The 27,500-nt window shown below is 44.4% G+C and overlaps 1 protein-coding gene across 1 annotated transcript in view; it reads right to left on the minus strand.

Moving 5' to 3' along the window:
* Positions 1–27,500, minus strand: part of LOC137422081 (ciliary neurotrophic factor receptor subunit alpha-like) — a 234,202-nt gene that overhangs the window by 83,806 nt on the left and 122,896 nt on the right. The window contains exon 5 of the mRNA XM_078772912.1: positions 18,534–18,776. Coding sequence (XP_078629038.1) covers positions 18,534–18,776 — 243 coding nt within the window. The remainder of the gene's footprint in view (positions 1–18,533; positions 18,777–27,500) is intronic.

Below are 27,500 nucleotides of genomic sequence, written 5' to 3' on the forward strand. Positions count from 1 at the left end.
ACATTACATGGGGTATCATGTGTTCCTCAGTGACAAAATTCACTTTGATATTACATGTGGTATTATGTGTTCGTCAGTGACAAAATTCACTTTGACATTACATGGGGTATTATGTGTTCCTCAGTGACAAAAATTCACTTTGACATTACATGGAGTATTACGTGTTCCTCGGTGACAAAATTCACTTTGACATTACATGAAGTATTTTGTGTTCCTCAGTGACAAAAATTCACTTTGACATTACATGGAGTATTATCTGTTCCTCAGTGACAAAATTCACTTTGACATTACATGGGGTATTATGTGTTCCTCAGTGACAAAAATTCACTTTGACATTACATGGAGTATTATGTGTTCCTCGGTGACAAAATTCACTTTGACATTACATGAAGTATTTTGTGTTCCTCAGTGACAAAAATTCACTTTGACATTACATGGAGTATTATCTGTTCCTCAGTGACAAAATTCACTTTGACATTACATGGGGTATTATGTGTTCCTCAGTGACAAAATTCACTTTGACATTACATGTGGTATTATGTGTTCCTTTGTTACAAAATTCACTTTGACATTACATGGGGTATTATGTGTTCGTCAGTGACAAAATTCAGTTTGACATTACATGGGGTATTATGTGTTCGTCAGTGACAAAATTCACTTTGACATTACATGGGGTATTATGTGTTCGTCAGTTACAAAATCCACATTGACATTACATGGGGTATTGTGTGTTCCTCAGTGACAAAATTCACTTTGACATTACATGGAGTATTATGTGTTCGTCAGTGACAAAATTCACTTTGACATTACATGGGGTATCATGTGTTCCTCAGTGACAAAATTCACTTTGATATTACATGTGGTATTATGTGTTCGTCAGTGACAAAATTCACTGACATTACATGGGGTATCATGTGTTCCTCAGTGACAAAATTCACTTTGACATTACATGGGGTATCATGTGTTCCTCAGTGACAAAATTCACTGACATTACATGGGGTATCATGTGTTCCTCAGTGACAAAATTCACTTTGACCATACATGGGGTATTATGTGTTCCTCAGTGACAAAATTCACTTTGATATTACATGTGGTATTATGTGTTCGTCAGTGACAAAATTCACTTTGACATTACATGGGGTATCATGTGTTCCTCAGTGACAAAATTCACTTTGATATTACATGTGGTATTATGTGTTCGTCAGTGACAAAATTCACTTTGACATTACATGGGGTATTATGTGTTCCTCAGTGACAAAAATTCACTTTGACATTACATGGAGTATTATGTGTTCCTCGGTGACAAAATTCACTTTGACATTACATGAAGTATTTTGTGTTCCTCAGTGACAAAAATTCACTTTGACATTACATGGAGTATTATCTGTTCCTCAGTGACAAAATTCACTTTGACATTACATGGGGTATTATGTGTTCCTCAGTGACAAAAATTCACTTTGACATTACATGGAGTATTATGTGTTCCTCGGTGACAAAATTCACTTTGACATTACATGAAGTATTTTGTGTTCCTCAGTGACAAAAATTCACTTTGACATTACATGGAGTATTATCTGTTCCTCAGTGACAAAATTCACTTTGACATTACATGGGGTATTATGTGTTCCTCAGTGACAAAAATTCACTTTGACATTACATGGGGTATTATGTGTTCCTCAGTGACAAAATTCACTTTGACATTACATGTGGTATTATGTGTTCCTTTGTTACAAAATTCACTTTGACATTACATGGGGTATTATGTGTTCGTCAGTGACAAAATTCAGTTTGACATTACATGGGGTATTATGTGTTCGTCAGTGACAAAATTCACTTTGACATTACATGGGGTATTATGTGTTCGTCAGTTACAAAATCCACATTGACATTACATGGGGTATTGTGTGTTCCTCAGTGACAAAATTCACTTTGACATTACATGGAGTATTATGTGTTCGTCAGTGACAAAATTAACTTTGACATTACATGGAGTATTATGTGTTCGTCAGTGACAAAATTCACTTTGACATTACATGGAGTATTATGTGTTCGTCAGTGACAAAATTAACTTTGACATTACATGGAGTATTATGTGTTCGTCAGTGACAAAATTCACTTTGACATTACATGGGGTATTATGTGTTCGTCAGTGACAAAATTCACTTTGACATTACATGGGGTATTATGTGTTCGTCAGTTACAAAATCCACATTGACATTACATGGGGTATCATGTGTTCGGCAGTGACAAAACTCAGTTTGACATTACATGTGGTATTATGTGTTCCTTAGTGACAAAATTCACTGACATTACATGGAGTATTATGTGTTCCTCAGTGACAAAACTCACTTTGACATTACATGGGGTATCATGTGTTCGTCAGTGACAAAATTCACTTTGACATTACATGGGGTATTATGTGTTCGTCAGTGACAAAATTCACTTTGACATTACATGGGGTATTATGTGTTCGTGAGTGACAAAATTCACTTTGACATTACACGGGGTATTATGTGTTCGTCAGTTACAAAATCCACATTGACATTACATGGGGTATCATGTGTTCCTCGGTGACAAAATTCACTTTGACATTACATGGGGTATCATGTGTTCCTCGGTGACAAAATTCACTTTGACATTACATGAGGTTTCATGTGTTCCTCAGTGACAAAATTCACTTTGACATTACATGGAGTATTATGTGTTCGTCAGTGACAAAATTCACTTTGACATTTCAAGTGGTATTATGTGTTCGTCAGTGACAAATTTCACTTTGACATTACATGGGGTATCATGTGTCCCTCAGTGACAAAATCCACATTGACATTACATGGGGTATTATGTGTTCCTCAGTGACAAAATAAAATCTCAATTTCAATCCATTTTACAGTTTTGCTCCATTGTTTACACACTGGAACTGGTGTCATGAACCCAAGGAGCAAAACCTTAAGTCAATGTGCAAAAAGAAAGACTTTTTTTTCAAAACTATAAACACTTTTAACTCGTTTTTCACACAAATTTCAGTCTCATTTTAACCTTTTTCAAAACACCTCACACAGTTCTCCTCATTGGGAACAATCTTCATGAAGGAAATGTCTTGTGTTCACAAGGAAAACATCTGCCATTCAAAATGCTAAACTTCAATTAACCGATTGAACACACTCACTCCTCACAGGTGAAACACGATCTCATTTAATGACTCAATCAGCAATCAGAGCTTCAGCACAAATACAAGGGCTACAGGTGAGCTCTCCTGTGTTGGAGCTTGGAGAACAATGGCTGACAACATTGTACCAAAGGGAGAGAAAGGGTGAGCATGAGAGGAGGTGGAGGAAGAAGAGCAAGGAGAGTAAATATCTCAGACGAGACTTTGGTTGACCATGTGGTTGACCATGTGGTTGACCATGTGGTTGACCATGTGGTTGACCATGTGGTTGACCATGGTTGACCATGTGGTTGACCATGGTTCACCATGTGGTTGACCATGGTTCACCATGTGGTTGACCATGGTTCACCATGTGGTTGGCCATGTGGTTGACCATGGTTCACCATGTGGTTGATCATGTGGTTGACCATGGTTGACCATGTGGTTCACCATGTGGTTGACCATGGTTGACCATGTGGTTGACCATGTGGTTGACCATGGTTGACCATGATGGAGGCCGGGCAAAGTTCAGCCGAATCTGAGCCACTTCACGGTTGCTTCTATCATCCAGACATTCGGAAATGAGAATAGGTGAGTAAAAATTGAGGTAATCTACTGTCCACTCTGCTGTTATTTACTGTGACATATCAATACAATATTCAGTGATTACTATGATGTGCACTACTGTGAGTGGACCACACTACCAATGTTTCATGTATCATGGAAGAAATTAGAAGTTGTGTTTATATCTTGTCAACACTGTATTTTTAGATATTTATTAATTTATTTATTTTGCAGATTTGTAAGATGTCAAGCTGGTGTTTGTCGACGACGATCAGGTGGTGGTGTGGTGGTGGTAGACAACAATCAGGTGGCGGTCTGGTGGTGGTAGACGACGATCAGGTGGTGGTCTGGTGGTGGTAGACGACGATCAAGTGGCGGTCTGGTGGTAGTAGACGACGATCAGGTGCTGGTCTGGTGGTGGTAGGTGACAATCAGGTGGTGGTTTGGTGGTGGTTGACGACGATCAAGTGGCAGTCTGGTGGTAGTAGATGACGATCAGGTGCTGGTCTGGTGGTGGTAGGTGACAATCAGGTGGTGGTCTCGTGGTGGTAGATGACAATAAGGTGGTGGTCTGGTGGTGGTAGACGACGATCATGTGGTGGTCTGGTGGTGGTGGATGACGATCAGGTGCTGGTCTGGTGGTGGTAGACGACGATCAGGTGCTGGTCTGGTGGTGGTAGGCGACAATCAGGTGGTGGTCTCGTGGTGGTAGATGACGATAAGGTGGTGGTCTGGTGGTGGTGGTAGACCATGATCATGTGGTGGTCTTGTGGTGGTAGATGACGATCAGGTGCTGATCTGGTGGTGGTAGACGACGATCAGGTGGCTGTTCGGTGGTAGTAGACAACAATCAGGTGGTTGTCTGGTGGTGGTAGACGACAATCAGGTGGTGGTCTCGTGGTGGTAGACGATGATCAGGTGGTGGTCTGGTGGTAGTAGACGACGATCATGTGGTGGTCTGGTGGTGGTAGACGACGATCATGTCGTGGTCTGGTGGTGGTAGACAACGATAAGGTGGTGGTCTGGTGGTGGAAGACGACGATCAGGTGGTGGTCTGGTGGTGGTAGATGACTATCAGGTGGTGGTCTGGTGGTGGAAAATGACGATCAGGTGGTGGTCTGGTGGTGGTAGACGACGATCAGGTGGTGGTCTGGTGGTGGTAGACGACGATCAGGTGGTGGTCTGGTGGTGGAAAATGACGATAAGGTGGTGGTCTGGTGGTGGTAGACGACGATAAGGTGGTGGTCTGGTAGTGGAAGATGACGATAAGGTGCTGGTCTGGTGGTGGTAGACGACGATCAGGTGATGGTCTAGTGGTGGTAGATGACGATCAGGTGGTTGTCTGGTGGACGACGATAAGGTGGTGGTCTGGTGGTAGTAGATGGTAACGCCATGTTTCTACACTGTTGATGGTAACGCCATGTTTCCAGACATTGACCGAGTGGTCTTGGTTAGGATGAACAAAAAAACCCGAGTTAGGATGAAGCAGGTGTATCGCGTAACTTTTGAGAGGAACTCGGAAAAAGTGAAAGAGCTGCTCCACCAATATATGTACGCAAGTACTCTACTGTAATTTTCAGCATTAATTGAGCACCATATACTGTACTTCTTCAGAATAAGCCAAAAGGTCAACATAGGAGGCCAAAGGTCAACATACTTTTCAAATTTCTAAAATCCTCCATTTATATCCGATTGACTTGAAATTTGAATAGGATTTTCATATCACCGAAATTAATTCAACCACCATCTAATTTTGAGGTCAACATAGGTCACAAGGTGAACATTGGCCAAAAGGTCAACAAAGTCCAAATTTCTAAAATCCTCAATTTTCATCCGATTAACTTAAAATTTGAAGGCGATTTGCATATCCGGTCACTGAATTCAACCCCAACTATTTGAGAGGTCAAAAGGATGTTCTACTGAGTTCCATCTACTTTGTTCTCTTTTGCCAAGTGTCGCTCTGAGTGATTTTGAGTGATTCTGTGATTCTTGAGTGATTCTGAGATGAGTGATTTTTTCATTCTATCTGTCTGTCTGTATATCAATCGCCTACAGGTCACATTTTTACTCCAAAAAAAAACTTTTTTACTCCAAAAAACCACAAAACTTCACCACCTGATAGAGGTACTGACAAGCTGGAAGCCTATTGTTTTTGATGTCAAAAGGTCAAGGTCACGTAAATCATCAATTTTCATCTGATTCACTTAATATTTATGCATATACTGCATATAAAACCGAAAAACATGTGTGCGCTGAACCCTCGTCGAGGTGAAGTGTTGCCTGACCCCTGAGTACGTCTATTAACTAGATGGTATTCTTAGAATACTTACCCTGCGCAGTCAACTTGGTGTGAGCCAACTCTTCTGTTTTTGAACGTTTTTTTTTCTTTTTTGATCCAATATGGCTGCCAGACCACGTGAGCGATGACATCATAAATTTATACTCTTTAATATAATTGTTGCACATATCACACTCAATAAATTTTAAACTGATCAGAATACGCGTTATCCCTGTCGAATTATGGCGTCATAATTAAGGCACCAATGACGTCATCAACAACACCTATTCCCCAAGCGGAGTACTTTACAATGAGCCACGTTTCAATTTTTTTTTCCATGGAGTGGTTTTGGAGATATAGAGGTGTAACGGTTTTCCGTTTTTCCAAGATGGCGCCTGTACCACGTGACCTATTCAATCATAATTATAATTAAACCATGTTTCAATTTTTTCCATTGAGCGGTTTCAGAGATATAGAGGTACAAAGTTTTTCCAAGATGGCGCCTGTACCACGTGACCTATGACGTCATAATTATCATTAAATTATTCTGCAGGAGGTGGCGCTCCCATGGTGAAAATTTTGTGTCCATCAGACCAACAGTTGCTGAAATTTTTAAAATAATGATCGGATGGATAAGTGTTGTATTTGTCGAATTATGACGTCATAACGAAGGCACCGATGACATCATTAACATATCTTATCCCCATGGGGAGTAGTTGACAATGAGCCAGGTCTCAATTTTTTCCATGGAGTGGTTTCAGAGATATAGAGGTGCTAAGTTTTTCCAATATGGCGCCTGTACCACGTGACCTATGACGTCATAATCATTAAAATATTCTACAGGAGGAGGCCCTCATATGGTGAAAATTTCATGTAAATCGGGCCAACGGTTGCTGAGAATTTTTTTTTTTTAATGCAGACAAGTACGTACGCACCTGAATGCTTAACCCCGCATTTCGCTTTGCGAGAGCAGGGTAATAAAGGAAGGGGGAGACAAGATGGGGGGAGAGAAGGAAGCACACAAACACAACAACAGTAGAGAACAGGGACATCGGGAAATCTGTGGAAGAGAGAGGGCTGGTGGGAGAGGGTGAGGGGGTAAGGTATAAAACAGTGAAGGACTTATGAACACCACGAGGACTTTCAGGAAACGGCGTGTACAAAATAGTTGGATTGGCAGACATTTTCCCTTCTCGTTCTGGACGCCATAGCAAACGGTCGTGGTTGCTCCTCTCCTCACCCTTCTAGGTTGTGTGCCGGCATCTTCTCGTCGTTCCCCTGTGCGTCTGGCGTCTGGGCATTGAGAGCGAACGTTCCCTCTTGCGCCTCTCGTTCCAAAAGCGATAGTGGACGTTGTCATGAAATTCTGTCTTAAGTCTGAACCCATGTGTCATGCGTCTTTTGTCTACGACGCGGCCATTATAAGAACTCGGTCATTCAGCGCAATGATCATACCTGAAACATTTAGTGTATGCTACGTAGGTGCATAAATAGATGGTACATACCGCCATTTTGTTTAAGGCTTGCTTGTGCTTATCTGTAAACCCATTACTGATTCAGATGCATACTGAATATTGATATGATTTTCGCTGGTTCTCTTTACAGGTATTGCTAGGGATCGATTGAGATTAAACTCATGAACTGAGCCAATGTTGTAACTCTGATTTTTTCAACAATTAATCTCAATAGTCTCTTGTCTTGATTGACAACGATATGACTTATAAGCTGATTCTCGTCCCGATCTTCGGAGCGGATCCTCAAGCATCGGACTCGGCTGCCCAGCTCCAGCACTGGCTTCGACTGCTGACAAGTTACCTGGGGGCCCAAGCTGATCTCACGGATGAGACCAAGCTCGCAATTCTTAACTCTCGCGTCTCACATTCTGTTTATCGGTACATTTCTCAGTGCATTACGTATGCTACTGCTGAAGCGGACTACGTCGAATCTACATCAAGACTCGAAGCGTGGTTTACACCCGATCCCTGCTCTCGTCATGACGACAGGACCCTTCGGAATCCATCGACCACTTCGTTCAGGACCTCTGCTGATTAGTGAAGGACTGTACAGAGGAACCTAGGACCCATGAACAGTTTTGTGATGATTTAATGAGAGATTCATTTGTTTCCGGGATACACTCACCGATAATACGTCAAAGATCGCTGGAAACTACCGACCTAACTCTTCAGACAGCTCATAAGTTGGCGCTCGTTTACTACGAGGCGCAGACACAATTGGAGGCATACGATCGCCCGTACGTCACTGCGGGGCTAACCGGTGAGCGACCGGAGAGGGCTGAGGCAGCGGAGCGAGCGGATGCTGAACCTCCACTGGAATCGGGGACAACGGACACTCTCGAGGCTTCGGGCCCGAGCGTGACAGCTGCTGCTGCCGCGACCCCATCTGCCGGGAGTAACGCCAAGTGCTATTATTGTGGAAATCGAAATCATTTGAGAACAGTTTGCCCCGCGCACGAAGCGACGTGCCATTCGTGCTCATGGAAAGGTCATTTTTCAAAGGTATACCGATCGACACGGGGCCGGCGAACTCGCTCGACATTGTCGGTGCTTTTCACGCAGTCCGGGGCACATTCGGCATCTCACGCGACCTTGACGAGGATCCACTCGCAGCCTGCGAGGCGCCGTCGAGTGCCCTTGACTGGGATCCCCCCTGCGCAGGCCGAAAGCGGCACGTCTGCCCTTGACGGGAACTCTTTCATCGCCCGAGGGATGATCCGCACCACGCTCGACACTAGCTGGCGTCGGACCCGCGCGCGTGGCTCGATCGCCACCTCTGGATGTTTCGACAACTACAGGGCCACCTGGGTTGACCAACGCTGTTATTCCAGTCATGATTGAGGGACAGATGGTCAACGCCTTTATCAACACGGGCTCTATTGACGGCTATGTTGACTTGCGGCTCGTCCAGCAGCTTGGCTGACCAATTCTCGGGACAACGCGCAGGATTTTCATGGCTTCCCAAGCTCTTTGGCTGCGTACCAAAGGCGAATGCCGGCTGAAGCTAGTGATCATTGCCGAATGTTTCCGGATGTGCATTTAATGGTTTTAGCAACGTTATGTGCAGAAGTACTATAGTCCGTGGGCTGAGTAGGGTTTACATGCACCTCCCCCCCCCCCCCCCACAACTTAACTTCCCGGGTATGTCCATGTACCCCCCACCCTAGGGGTTAGGAAAAACCATGTTAACAGAAAAAAAACTCATTCCCAAGGTACCTCCCACGCATATTTTGATGTTACCCCCCCCCCCTGTGTCAATGATTTCCGAAAATTAGGGGTAGGCGAAATTCAAATGGCCATATCTTTTTACCTAGTCATCCTATGGTTGCATATGACCCCTCAAAATGTTTGTCCTGGGACACTCTTTACAATGATATGTTTATATGCAAATGAGATCACTAATGAGGTCACCAGAGGTCAAACTATGAGGGAATGAGTTTTTTTTCTGTTAACATGGTTTTTCCTAACCCCTAGGGTGGGGGGTACATGGACATACCCGGGAAGTTAAGTTGTGGGGGGGGGGGGGTGCATGTAAACCCTACTCAGCCCACGGACTACTACTAGGTCATGATTTTCTCCGTCAATATGGACGGTTAGAAATGGAATTTGGTGGTGACAATACTCTCTCTGTGTGTGCTCTGGCCAGGATGGAAATTGAACCCCTGTCGCTGTTTCCAAATTTGACTCCCGACTGCACCCCGGTTACCGTTAAATCGCGACGATACTCGCGGGCTGACACACAATTTATAGCGGAGGAAACTAACCGACTTCTAAAGGAGGGTATAATCGAATCTAGTCGATCGCCTTGGAGGGCTCAAGTTCTGGTAGTCCAGACAGAAAATCATCGCAAATGCATGGTAATCGACTACTCGCAGATGATTAATCAGTTTACGCAATTGGACGCCGACCCACTCCCGGGATTGGATTCCCTGGTTCGGCAGGTGGTACAGTACTCGATCTACAGCACATTAGATCTCCGAAGCGCGTATCATCAGATCCCAATTGCGGAGGCCGATCGCATCTACACCGGGTTTGAATCCGGTCAGAGGTTGTACCAGTTCACTTGATTACCTTTTGGGGTCACAAACGGGGTGGCATGCTTTCAAAGGCCCATAGATGACATAATCGCAAAGGAACACTTAACCGATGTCTTTGTTTACCTGGACAATCTAACGGTTTGTGGGTACGATCAGGCCCATCATGATGCTAATTTGCAGCGTTTCCTCCAGGTTGCGCGCACGTATCGGCTAACTCTGAATGAGGCTAAATGTCACTATTCCGCCCGAACGATAGATCTCCTGGGGTACACCGTGACCCAGGGCACTATCACTCTAGACAAGGAGCGACTGCGACCTTTGATCGACATGGCCCCACCACATGATCACGCTTCATTGAAGCGTGCCCTCAGACTATTTGCACATTACTAGAAGTGGGTCCAAAATTTTTCTGAAAAGCTCCGCCCACTTGTAGATTGCAAAGTGTTCCCCATGGGTCATGCCGCCAAGGCCGCTTTCCATGGCCTGAAGTCCGACATAGCCTGCACCGCTGTGTCGTCTATCGATGACAGTCAACCCTTTGTTTTGGAAAGCGATGCGTCGGACCACGCGATAGCTGCCACGCTCTCTCAAGGGGGGGGGGGGGGGCAACCTGTGGCCTTCTTTTCAAGGACTCTCTCCTCTGTGGAGAAACGTCATTCATCTGTCGAGAAGGAAGCGTACACTATCGTTGAGTCTATTAGGCGTTGGAGACCCTATCTGCTTGGTAAACGTTTTGAGGTCATTACTGATCAAAGCGTCGCTTTCATGTACGACACGCGCCATGCTCAGCGCATTAAAAATGAAAAGATCACTCTCTGGCGGATTGAGCTAGCCGATTTTTGCTACACTATTAAGTATCGCCAAGGGGCAGGATAATCTCGCCGCAGACGCATTATCACGACCTGCGGTGTGTGCGAGTCTCATCTCCTTTGAGGATCTGCGTGTTCTTCATGAAATGTTGTGCCATCCTGGAGTGACGCGTTTCGCTCATTATGTGCAAAGTCGCAATTTGCCCTACTCTGTTGAGGACATTCGGCAGCTGTGTCGCACTTGTTCCGTTTTTGCTGAACTCAAACCTCGTTTCTACAAACTACCGATAGGTACGCTGATTCAGGCTACTCGGCCATGGGAGAGATTGGCAATGGAATTTAAAGGGCCTCTACCGGCTTCGTATCTACCTGCTAGTCCTAGCCTACCGGCCTCGGGTAGCTCTCGCTATCTCCTCACGATAGTTGACGAGTTCTCCAGATCCCCTTTTGCATTCCCGTGCAGTGATATGTCAGCAGCGACGGATATCCGGTGTATGCAGATTTTGTTCTCCATGTTCGGGAATCCGGCTTACGTACACACCGATCGAGGTGCCGTGTGTCTGTCCCAGGATGTGAGGACCTTTTTGCTCCAGCGCAATATAGCTTCAAGCTATACTACCCCGTACAGGCCACAGGCGAATGGTCAGGTGGAAAGATTTAATGGCATTATATGGAAGGCCATTACTCTGGGCCTTAAGTCTCGCGGACAAGGACTGGACCGATGGACCTGGATGGTACACGGGGCGTTAAACTCGATCAGGACTTTATTGTGCACCGCTACTAATCAAAATCCTCACAATCGTCTGTTTTGTTACTCGCGCCGTTCTGGTGCTCTTCGACCTTTGCCGGGCTGGCTAGCTGAGCCCGGACCCGCTTTCCTCAAACGCACGATTCGTCAAAGTAAATATGACCCACTTGTCGACAAGGTTCACATTCTCCAAGCCAATTCCGAGCACGCTCGAGTGCTGCTGCCAAATGGATGTGAGTCTACAGTCTCGGTGTGTCATCTTGCTCCGTGTGGGGATACCTTTCAGCCGGAACTCAGCCCAGGGGACCCGTTGATGGGTAATTCACCCTCAAATCCGCTCCCACACACCCCCGATCCGGTCGGCCCTGAGGTGCCGCCGCCGTCTCCCGAGATAGGCGGTTATTCCGACGTGGGGGAATTTGGTCTCGCGGTCAAAGCTCCCGACGCTTACTGAACACGCGCCGGAAGATAGATTTGCCGCCCCGATCGCTACGGCTGGGACTGACGTGAATTGCTGCTCTATGTACCCTTTTGCTAACTGATGTTTTCTATACTGCTATTCTGCTTGCTTTTCACCCCTAGGGGTAGTGTAGTTTTAACGCCGGGGAGAATGTCATGAAATTCTGTCTAAAGTCTGAACCCAGGTGTCATGCGTCTTTTGTCCACTACGCGGCCGTTATAAGAACTCGGTCGTTCAGCGCAATGATCATACCTGAAACATTTACTGTATGCTACGTAGGTGCATAAATAGATGGTACGTACCGGTACGCCACTTTGTTTAAGGCTTGCTTGTGCTCATCTGTAAACCCATTACCGATTCAGATGCATACTGAATATTGATATGATGTTCGCTGGTTCTCTTTACAGGTATTGTTAGGGATCGATTGAGATTAAACTCATGAACTGAGACAATGTTGTAACTCTGATTTTTACAACAGACGTGAAATCATGCTTCTCTCTCTGCACTGGAAGGCTTCATCGCGAGCAGCCATGTTCCGGCATCGGGTGGTCTTGAGGTGGAAGAGCCGCGGACCTTACACCTTTCTGACATTTTTGACACCATTTAGACCCCTTAGACTCCTGAATACATGTACACCTTTTAGACCCCTTGACTTATAGACGGTTTAGACTGTTAGATCCTGTTTGGACCCTTTAGACCACTTAAACTCAAAATACCCTTATACCCTTTAGACCTGTAAATACTGTTGAAACCTTTGGACCTTTACACCCCTTAGACATTTTAGACACTCCTAGACCCGTTGATGTAATAAATCACAGAGACCCCCTGACCGTTTATAGTTTAGACTCTAAGATAGCTAATATCTCATTAGGCGCCCAAACCCTGAAGACCCTTTAATACCCTTGGACACTTAAGACCACCAAGACCTTGTAGTCCCTATAAACCCCCAAGACCCCCAAGACGCATAAAAACTCTCTTCAATCCCACTCCTCCCTCCAGGTCTTTAAAACAGCTGTTCACCACCATCTCTTATCTTCTCCCATCCAAAACCTTGATCTTTTCTACCCCTGTTAATCAACCCCAAATCCACCTTTTTCAATCTCCGACTACTTTCCTGAAATTCCTAGTAGCGTTCATTTGTTTTATACCGTGTACCTCTCCCTCCTTCCAAGCCCTCCCCCTTCCACAGATCTACCAATGTCCCTGTTCTCTACTATTGTTGTGCTTGTGTGCTTCCCTCTCTCTCCCCCTCTTGTCTCCCGCTCCCTTTATTGTATGTTTTATGGGTCAGTTTATGTTGTGCTCTTCCACGAGCCTCGACTCTGTGTGTGTGTGTGTGTGTGTGTGTGTGTGTGTGTGTGTGTGTGTGTGTGTGTGTGTGTGTGTGTGTGTGTGTGTGTGTGTGTGTGTATAATATATATATATATATATATATATATATATATAACTCCTAATAGTGGGGCAACTTAGCATAACAATTGTGCATTTTGTGAGGAAAGCACCAGAATTTGGCATACTAGTAGACTATCATATTATGAAAAGATCTGGATATTGGGCCATCTCAGATTCAGAGATTTGATTTTTGCAAGATTTCGATTCGATTGGGATCGAAGAGAACACCTTCTTCGTCTTCTGTACAGTGAAGTTGCCAGCCCTGAATTTTCTGGCTACATCTGGGTGCTTCATTGGGAGTGCAACCATGTCCCTCAGGTGAACAGGGACCCACCTGGCATAGTGTGTGTGGTCTAAGGCATGGAACCATGGGACCAGTTCCGTCAGGGCATCGAGGTACATCGTGAATGAAGCCTGCCGCAGAGAACGCACGTAGACCAGTACCAACATCTCTAGTTCCAGCACAGTTGCCCAGTACTGAAAGTTGGGAATGTCTTCTCCTCTCTGGTGACACCTGTCTTCGAACTCAGGCAGGTCTTCTGCATCATCAGCATATGTCATACAGTGGCGTTCATACGCACGGTGTTGCAGGATGTGCAGTGCCGCTGCAGTGATTTGATGAGCTCTTCTTGTGCGGGTGACGTGGGCAGCTCGCAGGAAGGAGTCGGCCGTCCCTGGCGTTGCAATCTCAGCTTGCAAATCTGCAAAATCTGCAAATCTTGCAAAAATCAAATCTCTGAATCTGAGATGGCCCAATATCCAGATCTTTTCATAATATGATAGTCTACTAGTGTGCCAAATTTGGTGCTTTCCTCACAAAATGCACAATTGTTATGCTATATTTAGCTTAGCTGCCGGACTATAAGACCCCTCACAACCCAAAGACTATGTATACACAATGGCCCCATTATAACCCTTGGATTCTATCGGCCCTTAAGACACATAAGGTCTCTAAGACCCTTTAGAACCCCAAGACTCTATTGACCCCGTTAGAACTGTTAGACACCTAAAATCCTCTCGATCCATTTAGAACCGAAGAGTCCATTAGACCCTTTGGCACCCTAACATCCTTAAGACACCTAAATCCCTAAGATCCCATAGACCACATTCGATCATTTACAACCATAAGACCCCTAAAACCTTAATAGACCTATAACTACTGTTGGAACATACCCTTTAGAACTTAAGACCCCCCAAGACCATTTATACCATTTTATAATAATAATAATACATTTATTTTATATAGCGCTTTTCAAGAAGCCCAAAGACGCTTTGACAGAGTACAAAAAACAAGTGCAAAAAGACAAAAATCAAGAGGTAAATAATCAAAGCAAAAGGAAGGAGAAGGAGAAGAGATAGTCAGGGGTTAAATGCTGTGGGTTAAATGTTGAATGCAGTGTTGAACAAGTGGGTCTTAAGTGATGTTTTGAATGTGGTGAGTGAGGAGGAGTCTCTGATGGTGTGAGGTAGTGAGTTCCAGAGGGTGGGAGCAGCGATGGAGAAGGCCCTGTCCCCCCAGGATCTGAATTTGGTCCGGATGGGGGGGGGGGGGGGTCAGGAGGTTGGTACCAGCAGAGCGGAGGTTGCGGGTGGGAGTGTGTCTGGAGAGGTCAGCCAGGTAGGATGGGGCCAGGTTATGGAGGGCTTTGTAGGTCAAGTGGAGGATTTTGTACTGGATTCTCTGGGGGATGGGGAGCCAGTGAAGCTTGTAAAGGACGGGGGTGATGTGGTCACGGGTCTGGGAATGGGTGAGTAGACGGGCAGCGGAGTTCTGAATGTATTGGAGTTTATTGATGATTATTGAGGATGAACCAAAGAGGAGGCTGTTGCAGTCGTCCAGACGGGAGGTGATGAAGGCGTGGATGAGGGTTTCTGCAGCCGTGGAGGAGAGGGATGGACGGAGACGGGCGATGTTTTTCAGGTGAAAGAGGGCTGTCTTTGTGATGTGTTTAGTGTATTTGTCGATCCTTTGAGATCCTTTGGAACGTTTAAGACCTTTTAGAATGCTTAGATCCATAGACCCTTTAGACCACTTAGACCCCTTTGACCTTTTAGATCACTTAAGACCTTGTTCAGACACCATAGACTGCTGAAGACATTTACAACCTTGAGACTTAAACCCCTTGACCTTGAGATCCTTTTCGACCCTAACTACTATTTTAAAATACCCATGTGATCTTTAGACCCCTTAAGACCCCCTGCATACTGTGATAAATGCATATTGATACATTGGACCACTTAGACTCTTTACAAACTTTCGACACCTAAGACCATTTTAGACGCACATCACACACACTTCGATAGTCTTCTTGCAATGTACAGTCACGTGAAAAAGTAAGCACACCCCATGTAAAGTTTTGACTTTTGCAACATATTTCAACATACAGCTATTTGATCTTCATTTCAACAATATTGATAGATAAAGGAGATATAACAAATATCATGAAACATTAACATTTTGTAGTCCATTGTATAATTTAAATAAACATAAATGCAAATTTCGCATGTGGAAAAAGTAAGTACATGGAACGTGGGTACTCTGCGTAATGTCCACCTACCTGGAAGGTGGGTACTCTGTGCAATGTCCACCTACCCGGAAGGTGGGTACTCTGTGCAATGTCCACCTACCCGGAAGGTGGGTACTCTGTGCAATGTCCACCTACATGGAAGGTGGGTACTCTGTGCAATGTCCACCTACCCGGAAGGTGGGTACTCTGTGCAATGTCCACCTACCCAGAAGGTGGGTACTCTGTGCAATGTCCAACTACCCGGAAGGTGGGTACTCTGTGCAATGTCCACCTACATGGAAGATGGGTACTCTGTGCAATGTCCACCTACCCGGAAGGTGGGTACTCTGTGCAATGTCCACCTACCCGGAAGGTGGGTACTCTGTGCAATGTCCAACCACATGGAAGGTGGGTACTCTACTGTTGGTTGAACATAATTTTCAAATCGGGTCACTGAATTTAATAACGAATGAAAACGTGGAAGCACATTGTTCACTTGGATTTCACAAGTATCGTGCTATGCCCGACATCTTTCTTGTTATGATGTTGGGTGCAAAAGATAGTCTAGAGGTATACTAGAGGTATACACACAAGATAGTCTAAAGGTATACACACAAGATAGTCTAAAGGTATACACACAAGATAGTCTAGAGGTATACACACAAGATAGTCTAGAGGTATACACACAAGATAGTCTAGAGGTATACACACAAGATAGTCTAGAGGTATACACACAAGATAGTCTAGAGGTATACACACAAGATAGTCTAGAGGTATACCAGAGGTATACACACAAGATAGTCTGGAGGTATACCAGAGGAATACACACAAGATAGTCTAGAGGTTTTCACACAAGATCGTCTAGCGGTATACACACAAGATAGTCTGGAGGTATACCAGAGGAATACACACAAGATAGTCTGGAGGTATACCAGAGGAATACACACAAGATAGTCTGGAGGTTTTCACACAAGATCGTCTAGCAGTATACACACAAGATCGTCTAGAGGTATACCAGAGGAATACACACAAGATAGTCCAGAGGTACACACACATAATCGTCTAGAGGTACACACACAATATAGTCCAGAGGTACACACAAGATCGTCTAGAGGTATACACACAAGATAGTCTAGAGGTTTACACCCAAGATCGTCTAGAGGTATACCAGAGGAATACACACAAGATAGTCTAGAGGTTTTCACACAAGATAGTCTCGAGGTATACACAAGATAGTCCAGAGGTACACACACATGATCGTCTAGAGGTACACACAAGATAGTCCAGAGTTACACACAAGATAGTCCAGAGGTACACACACATAATCGTCTAGAGGTACACACACAAGATAGTCCAGAGGTACACACACATGATCGTCTAGAGGTACACACAAGATAGTCTAGAGGTACACACAAGATAGCCCAGAGGTACACACACATGATCGTCTAGAGGTACACACAAGATAGTCCAGAGTTACACACAAGATAGTCCAGAGGTACACACACATGATCGTCTAGAGGTATACACAAGATAGTCTCGAGGTACACACAAGATAGCCCAGAGGTACACACACATGATCGTCTAGAGGTACACACAAGATAGTCCAGAGTTACACACAAGATAGTCCAGAGGTACACACACATGATCGTCTAGAGGTACACACAAGATAGTCCAGAGGTACACACAAGATAGTCCAGAGGTACACACAGAATAGTCCAGAGGTACACACACAAGATAGCCACGAGGTATACACAAGATAGTCTCGAGGTACACACAAGATAGTCTCGAGGTACACACAAGATAGTCCAGAGGTACACACAAGATAGTCCAGAGGTACACACACATGATCGTCTAGAGGTACACACAAGATAGTCCACAGGTACACACACAAGATAGTCCAGAGGTACACACACATGATCGTCTAGAGGTACACACAAGATAGTCCACAGGTACACACACAAGATAGTCCAGAGGTACACACAAGATAGTCCAGAGGTACACACAAGATAGTCCAGAGGTACACACAAGATAGTCCAGAGGTACACACACATGATAGTCCAGAGGTACACACAAGATAGTCCAGAGGTACACACAAGATAGTCCAGAGGTACACACAAGATAGTCCACAGGTACACACAAGATAGTCCAGAGGTACACACACATAATCGTCCAGAGGTACACACACTCGCTTTTGAGCTCTCCACAATGGATTTGAATACCGAAGCTAAAAACTGTCGTCCTGGTGTTTTGCATGCAGGATGAGGTATCAATGTGTGCGCCTCGCCCATCAGAAGGACATAAAGCTGGATGACCCAGATGTTACCACTGATCGTGGATGTTAAAGACCCCACGGTGTTTTTCACCAAAGGTTATCCCCAGCACCCTGGCAATATCACCAATTTGCCATCAACTTCAGTCCAATGTCAGGCTGGCCAACCATTTCATGAAAGACTTGCTCCATAAAGGTTACCTGGCCAACCCCACAAGGAGGTGGGAATAATTGGTGCCCTAAAGAGTATTTACTTCAATCTCTAAAAATCTGTTTCAAATGAAAACATTACAACAGTAGTAGAACTTACAGCCAACCAGCAATGTGCTGGAATACAGGTGGGCTCCAGAACGTTTGCTGCGGCAAGTGTAGGTACCATTTGCCTCAAGGTTAATGTCTGTCAGATTGAGGTGGCCATCTCGAGTTACATGGTTCACGCTCTCAGGTATCACTTCCCCATTCAGATTCCATTGGACATCATGCTCTGTGTTGTTACAGATCAGGTGGACATCAGAGCCAACAGCAGCAGCTTGCACTCCAGCCTCTTTTAAATCTAAAACAACAAAAATAATATATCTTCATGAAAACATGTACTAGTCATATATACCATATGGAAACATGTACCAGTTATATATACTGTATGGAAACATATTGTTACGTTTGTGGGGGTAAGAGATGAAATACCTTTGTGAAGTCAGAAATGTATAATTGAGCATGGACCGTGTGACACGAAGAAGAAGAATCTACATGTAATAAGTAGGGAATCTGTGTAGCATAAGATCGTATATGTGTTTCCATACGAGGAATGGAGCTATGGTCATTAAGTAGGGCTTAAGGATAATCCCCAGTGTGTAATTTCCCCTGAGATTTTTCCCTTCTGTTTTATTTAATCAAAAAGGGCCGCCATTACAATGACACAGAAAAGGCCAACAGAAACTCTCCCCCTCTCCCCTCCCCCCCCCCCCCTCCTCTCTCGGTCCTGGCATGCATGGCGAACGGTGGCATTTTTAACTCTCCTTGGATCTGACAATAGGATCGGGTGGTCGCTTTTGTTCTTTGTCCATGGCTTGGCTGTTCCTGGCTCGTGTACGATCATGGAGAGGAGGAAGAAGAAGCGGACTCGCGCTCTCTCTTGTGCCGGCTTTGGGATCGGACGGGTGGACTTTGGCTGCCTGCTGCACGGCTCGGTGTGTGGGAGCGCTTGACTGGCGCCATTGTTGGGGCGTTTCAATGTGCGGTCCTCTCAGCGACCGATCCCAACAAAGTACTCGTCGAGACCAGAGCTGAGTGCCAACTCAAATGGGGGATTTTATTGTTATTTTTTTTCATCATTCCCCTGTCTGTTTCGTGTGTCTGAGTGGAGATGTCTCAAATTAGGATTTAGTTTTTACTTCAACATTCATTTTTACCTCATCGCTTTATTTCATTAAATTCATGATTTGCTGCATTTAACTTTTGTGTCGTGTCCGTTTACTTGTTTGTGGGTTCGAGTAATAAAACCCCGTGGCGGCCATCCGATTAGATAAGGCTTCAGGCCTTTCCCATGCACGCGAAAAGATAATCCCGCCAAATTTCGAAATACGCCTCGGTCCTCGGAGTTAAAGCAATGTTCGGCTATCTGTCCAAAGCTGGTTTTCATCGGCTACGGACTTGACAATATTGTTACATTTGTGGGGTTAAGGGGATGAAATACCTTGGCCGAGATAGAATCGTGTAGGTTTAGTATGCTCCGTATGTCACGAAGAAGAACCCACCTCGATGTAAATTAAGTTGGCCGACTGTCCGGGTAAGATCGTATATGTGTCTACATACGAGGGGTGGAAATATGCTAATTAGGTAGGGCTTAAGGATAAATCCCAGTGTGTAATCGCCCTGTGATTTTTCCCTTCATTGTTATTGCATCACAAAAGGCCACCACAATAACTACAACAATCACACTGTAAATGGACTCATTCGCTCACAATGCCACCAGGGCTAATGAACACAGAATACATTTGCTGATCGGCATGCAAGCCCCGCCTTACGGCCTTCGACGTCATCTGAACATTCACGAAAGGAGATTAGACTCTGCCCCCCGATAAATCATAACGGGGAGGCCAGGACCCAGCCTTCGTGATTGAGTAGGGCTCGGTGATTGGACAGAGTTTGTGACGTCATCGTGGAACATTTGGGAGAGCAGGAAAAAAGAACGCAGTCTCGCCATTTTGTCTCTCTTTCTCTTTCTCTCTCGTTCTCTTGCTGTTTCTGTTTCTGTCCTGGCGCTGGTTGGAGGTAGTCTCATTTCCCCCTTGTTCCAGCTTGGTTGCGGGCATGTGGTCTTTGGTTTGTGTGCGGTCTTGGGAAAGGGCTGGTGAGAAACAGCGGTTCAGAACAGTCAAAACTACACGGCGCAGGATCGATATCTGTGGAGGCTGGGTCCGCGTCGTGTTTCCTCTGGATGTTGAAGAGCGCATTCCGCGCCATTTTGTGCGTTTCCCGCGCTGTGGTTTAGAGGCGACAAGCGACCGGCAAGCCTTACCAGCCATATGGGGATGCAAAGCGGAGTGCTGGCCGATTACCAGAGTATTATTTATTTTCTTTTACTTTCGTTTTCCCCTTGTTTGTATACAAGTCTGAGAGGAGTCGTCTCAATTAGGAATTTTAGTTTTGACCTCATTTCATTGTTATTTGCATTTATTTTCATTAAATCATTATTTATCGAATTTTACTTAACTTGTATTGTGGATTTTGCTGTCCCGTCTTTGTGTTTGTGGGTTCGGATCAGTTCCGATGATATAAGGCCTCGAACCTTCCCACGCGTGTCACTACGGCCAAGTTGGGTACACGCCTCGGAGTTAAAGCTCGTTTTGGCCATTCGTCCTCTTGGGATCTTAACCCCGGGATACGACAATATACTCATCATATATGCTATATGGAAACATGTACTTGTCATATATACTGTATGGAAACATATACTCATTATATATACTGTATGGAAACATGTACTAGTCATACATACTGTATGGAAACATGTACGAGTCATGTATACTGTATGGAAACATGTACTAGTAATATATACTGAATGGAAGCATGTACTAGTCATAACTAGTCATACATACTGTATGGAAACCTTTACTAGTCAATACATACCGTATGGAAACATGTACTCGTCATATATGCTGTATGAAAACATGTACTAGTAATATATACTGGATGGAAACATGTACAAGTCATGTATACTGTATGGAAACATGTTCTAGTCATATATACGGTATGGAAACATGTATTAGTCATATATACTGTATGGAAACATGTACTAGTCATGTAGATTGTATGGGAACATGCACTAGTCATATATACGGTATGGAAACATGTACTAGTCATATATACTGTATGGAAACATGTACTAGTAATATATACTGAATGGAAACGTGTACTGGTCATATATGCTGTATAGAAACATGTACTAGTCATATATATATATACATATACTGTATGCAAACATGTACTAGTCATATATACTGTATGGAAACATGTGCTCGGCACAACGTGGGCAATATAATTATATGACATTGAAATACACCAAACACCATAATTGTAAGTATGGCGAACTCGCCACTGTTAATGACTAATTTCATGTGGTTGGCAGGACAGCAGGCAGTGAGTAAACTTGGCAGGGCACCAGGTAGTGCACTTGGCAGGAGAGCAGTTAGTGCACTTGGCAGGGCAGCAGGTAGTGAGTGCACTTGCCTTTGAGCTGTTGAGTCCGAGAATGATTCCTGAACTGACCATGAAATGGTGTTCTGCATGGAGGACGTTGCAAGTATGGACTCATCGTATGAGGAAACACATGCACACAAGAACTTTGGTGCAACAAGCGGCCATACGGCCCATCATGCCTGTGCTGCACGACCCCAGAAACCATCACCCCTCCACACACAAGCATTACCTGCAAGTGATGCTAATATTTCCCGAGGCCTGAGGCCTGGTGTTGGCTTAACGGTTAAGGTGGCTGTCTTGAGATGTTAGAGTACTGAGCTTGAGCCCCTGTCACGCCGTTGAATGAACACCAGGTGGGTTGCTCAGCCAGATGACGCAAACGTTCGGCAAGAATGAGTACCAGATGTACCAGATGAAATGAGTACAAGAATGAGTACTAGATGACTGGTTATAGAGAGGCATTGCATCAGCAGCAGCCACGCTCCAAGAAAATGATGCAACCAGATGGTTGAATTAATAATAGCATTACAGTGCAATATGCATCGGATAAATTGATAAATAATTAACAATTTTACAATTAAACTTTCAAATTTTGATTGAATAATTGCGATAGCTGCTCGTCAAGGTAAAGATCATGCAAACTGTTCATGGTGTTATGGGTGTCCAAAAACAAGTTGTGTATTCTTACAAACAATGACAAAAAATGTCACCACTCTGTCAAAAATATTGTACAATAAGTGATGTGATCCACTCTATATGAATTTATTCATCCTTATGCTCTTGGTTTCAGCTCATTTCTGCCATTTTGCACAAAAACCCATGAAGATAAGATAAATAATTAAAAATTCTGCCAGTGTACCAGTTGTTTGGGTTTGAGCTAGGGTTAGGTTAGGGTGAGGGTTAGGTAAATTTAACAGAGGAATTATTGATCATATAATCTCTTGATTATGTACGTATTGTCGCGTGATTCCCCTCGGTAAAGACCGTGAAATCACAGATGGCAATTCGAGCGTTAATTTGAGGCAATGATCAAATACGGACTCACGATCCAAGCGTGTGGGGGAGGGGGGAGGGGGGGCAGAGAAGATGAAGAGGCGAGAGATTTTACCTCACACGGATGGTCGAGCAGTCTTCAAACCTGCAGAGATATATAACTCAAACCGAAAACGAATGCTTAATGTACAGGGGAAAATAATATAAAGGTTTATTTTTATGGAATGCCGGGACAAGGAAACGCGACGATAAATAAATGTTCTAAATTTGGACGTCCCCACACCAGACTTAACAACTGACAAGGGAGGATATAAATGAAAAGAACCGCGTCATGTGGTGCGGGCTTATCTCAATCCACAGTCAGGGATCGTCAGGCTCGAGCACGTCATCCGAACATGGCTCCGGTTGGTGGGAAGGCCTTGACGCGCCCTTGCTCGCGCACTGCTAGGCCAATGTATGCCGCTGCGTGGCAAGCCTCGTTTGCACGCTCGTCGCTCGCATGCAAGATCCCGTACACAAACGCAATGAAGGAGGATCGTCAGTGCTTCACCGTCTCTCCACCGTCCGTCGTCGCCCAACAAGCAAGTGTCCAACCGGGAAGAGGTCCAAAGCAGGAAGGGAAGAGAAGAGACGAGAAAGAGTCCAGGGCAAACAGAAGGTCCAAGTGCAAGAAAGGCAAGAGAGACAAGTTTTATCGGCCGTCCTGTGACGTCACCGGTCCTCCCTACCAATCGGTCCGTCGCCTCTCGACCTCTCGAATGTTCTCCCCCCGTGGTCCTTTACCATTGGCCGAGCGCTTTGCGCTCTCCTTCTCACATCATCGGTCAGTGGCCAACCAGTATGCCGCTTCCTACTCCCTTCCTGCCACCAATCCGAGAGAAGCTTCTTGCCACTCCCTTGGTCAATCACCAGTCCTTCCTTGCTCTGCCAATCGGCGGCCTTCGACCTGCCTCGTGTGATGAGTGTTGCTATGCCAGCTGGTGCTGTAGCTGGCTGCGGCTCCACCGGCAGTGCCCCGAACTGGCTTCCGGTGAGCTTTATTATTAGGGGCGGATTTAATTAGTGTGTGTGCTGCTATTGGGCCTAACTAATGTCTATGGTGCGTTGCCATACAGGACACAGGGATGATCACAGGTTTCACACACAGGGGAATTAACATAATCCCCATTCTACTTATCACAAGGCCATCCTTGTATGACCACAAATATACACTTAATCCGACATCCGGGCTAGACAAAACTTATTACATGTGAGGTTCCCTATCACGACGGCCGGAGCACCTACCTATGCAGATCTACCTGAATCTATATATGTCACTCTACCCCAAAATTCATAAGAGTATCTTATTAGGGTTAGGTTTAGGTTAGGTAAATTTAACAGAGGAATTATTGATCGTCTTTGGGCTTCCTGAAAAGCGCTATATAAAATAAATGCATTATTATTATTATTATTATATAATCTCTTGATCATGGATGTATCTTATAAGGGTTAGGTTTAGGTTTGCTAATTTCACAGAGGAATTATTGATCATATAATCTCTTGATCATGTATGCATCTTATTAGGGTTAGGTTTAGGTTTGCTAATTTCACAGAGGAATTATTGATCATATAATCTCTTGATCATGTATGCATCTTATTAGGGTTAGGTTTAGTTTTGCTAATTTTACAGAGGAATTTTTGATCATATTATAATCTCTTGATCATGTATGTATCTTATTAATGCACATAATGTCTTAATCTGTTAGATTTGTGGAGTTTATATCCGCACATTTCTAGCTTCTGCGATTAGCTGAAGAAATTTTCCTTTCTCACAAAAACCTCAGTCAAATTTCCTGCTGTACCGTCAAATTTCCTGCTGTACCTGTCAAATTTCCTGCTGTACCTGTCAAATTTCCAATGTACCTGTCAAATTTCCAATGTACTTGTCAAATTTCCTGCTGTACCTGTCAAATTTCCAATGTACCTGTCAAATTTCCAATGTACCTGTCATATTTCCTGCTGTACCTGTCAAATTTCCTGCTGTACCTGTCAAATTTCCTGCTGTACCTGTCAAATTTCCTACTGTACCTGTCAAATTTCCTGCTGTACCTGTGAAATTTCCTGCTGTACCTGACAAATTTCCTGCTGTACCTGTCAAATTTCCTGCTGTACTTATCAAATTTCCTGCTCTCCCTGTCAAATTTCCTGCTGTACCTGTCAAATTTCCTGCTGTACCTGTCAAATTTCCTGCTGTACCTGTCAAATTTCCTGCTGTACCTGTCAAATTTCCTGCTGTACCTGTCAAATTTCCTGCTCTACCTGACAAATTTCCTGCTGTTCCTGTCAAATTTCCTGCTGTACCTGTCAAATTTCCTGCTGTCCCTGTCAAATTTCCTGCTGTTCCTGTCAAATTTCCTGCTGTACCTGTCAAATTTCCTGCTGTACCTGTCAAATTTCCTGCTGTACCTGTCAAATTTCCTGCTGTACCTGTCAAATTTCCTGCTGTTCCTGTCAAATTTCCTGCTGTTCCTGTCAAATTTCCTGCTGTACCTGTCAAATTTCCTGCTGTACCTGTCAAATTTCCTGCTGTACCTGTCAAATTTCCTGCTGTACCTGTCAAATTTCCTGCTGTCCCTGTCAAATTTCCTGCTGTCCCTGTCAAATTTCCTGCTGTACCTGTCAAATCTCCTGCTGTTCCTGTCAAATCTCCTGCTGTTCCTGTCAAATTTCCTGCTGTCCCTGTCAAATTTCCTGCTGTACCTGTCAAATTTCCTGCTGTCCCTGTCAAATTTCCTGCTGTCCCTGTCAAATTTCCTGCTGTACCTGTCAAATTTCCTGCTGTACCTGTCAAATTTCCTGCTGTACCTGTCAAATTTCCTGCTGTACCTGTCAAATTTCCTGCTGTCCCTGTCAAATTTCCTGCTGTCCCTGTCAAATTTCCTGCTTCCTACTGTACCTGTCAAATTTCCTGCTGTACCTGTCAAATTTCCTGCTGTACCTGTCAAATTTCCTACTGTACCTGTCAAATTTCCTACTGTACCTGTCAAATTTCCTACTGTACCTGTCAAATTTCCTGCTGTACCTGTCAAATTTCCTGCTGTACCTGTCAAATTTCCTACTGTACCTGTCAAATTTCCTGCTGTACCTGTCAAATTTCCTACTGTACCTGTCAAATTTCCTGCTGTACCTGTCAAATTTCCTGCTGTACCTGTCAAATTTCCTACTGTACCTGTCAAATTTCCTACTGTACCTGTCAAATTTCCTGCTGTACCTGTGAAATTTCCTGCTGTACCTGTGAAATTTCCTGCTGTACCTGTCAAATTTCCTGCTGTACTTGTCAAATTTCCTGCTGTACCTGTCAAATTTCCTGCTGTACCTGTGAAATTTCCTGCTGTACCTGTCAAATTTCCTGCTGTACCTGTCAAATTTCCTGCTGGACTTGTCAAATTTCCTGCTGTACCTGTCAAATTTCCTGCTGTACCTGTCAAATTTCCTGCTGTACCTGTCAAATTTCCTGCTGTACCTGACAAATTTCCTGCTGTTCCTGTCAAATTTCCTGCTGTACCTGTCAAATTTCCTGCTATCCCTGTCAAATTTCCTGCTGTTCCTGTCAAATTTCCTGCTGTACCTGTCAAATTTCCTGCTGTACCTGTCAAATTTCCTGCTGTCCCTGTCACATTTCCTGCTGTCCCTGTCAAATTTCCTGCTGTACCTGTCAAATTTCCTACTGTACCTGTCAAATTTCCTGCTGTACCTGTCAAATTTCCTGCTGTACCTGTCAAATTTCCTACTGTACCTGTCAAATTTCCTACTGTACCTGTCAAATTTCCTGCTGTACCTGTGAAATTTCCTGCTGTACCTGTGAAATTTCCTGCTGTACCTGTCAAATTTCCTGCTGTACTTGTCAAATTTCCTGCTGTACCTGTCAAATTTCCTGCTGTACCTGTGAAATTTCCTGCTGTACCTGTCAAATTTCCTGCTGTACCTGTCAAATTTCCTGCTGGACTTGTCAAATTTCCTGCTGTACCTGTCAAATTTCCTGCTGTACCTGTCAAATTTCCTGCTGTACCTGTCAAATTTCCTGCTGTACCTGACAAATTTCCTGCTGTTCCTGTCAAATTTCCTGCTGTACCTGTCAAATTTCCTGCTATCCCTGTCAAATTTCCTGCTGTTCCTGTCAAATTTCCTGCTGTACCTGTCAAATTTCCTGCTGTACCTGTCAAATTTCCTGCTGTCCCTGTCACATTTCCTGCTGTCCCTGTCAAATTTCCTGCTGTACCTGTCAAATCTCCTGCTGTTCCTGTCAAATTTCCTGCTGTCCCTGTCACATTTCCTGCTGTCCCTGTCAAATTTCCTGCTGTACCTGTCAAATCTCCTGCTGTTCCTGTCAAATTTCCTGCTGTCCCTGTCAAATTTCCTGCTGTACCTGTCAAATTTCCTGCTGTACCTGTCAAATTTCCTGCTGTACCTGTCAAATTTCCTGCTGTCCCTGTCAAATTTCCTGCTGTACCTGTCAAATTTCCTGCTGTCCCTGTCAAATTTCCTGCTGTACCTGTCAAATTTCCTGCTGTTCCTGTCAAATTTCCTGCTGTACCTGTCAAATTTC

Source organism: Myxine glutinosa, chromosome 2 (genome assembly GCF_964187855.1).
Source record: "Myxine glutinosa chromosome 2, kmMyxGlut1.1, whole genome shotgun sequence".
Taxonomy (NCBI): Eukaryota; Metazoa; Chordata; class Myxini; order Myxiniformes; family Myxinidae; genus Myxine; species Myxine glutinosa.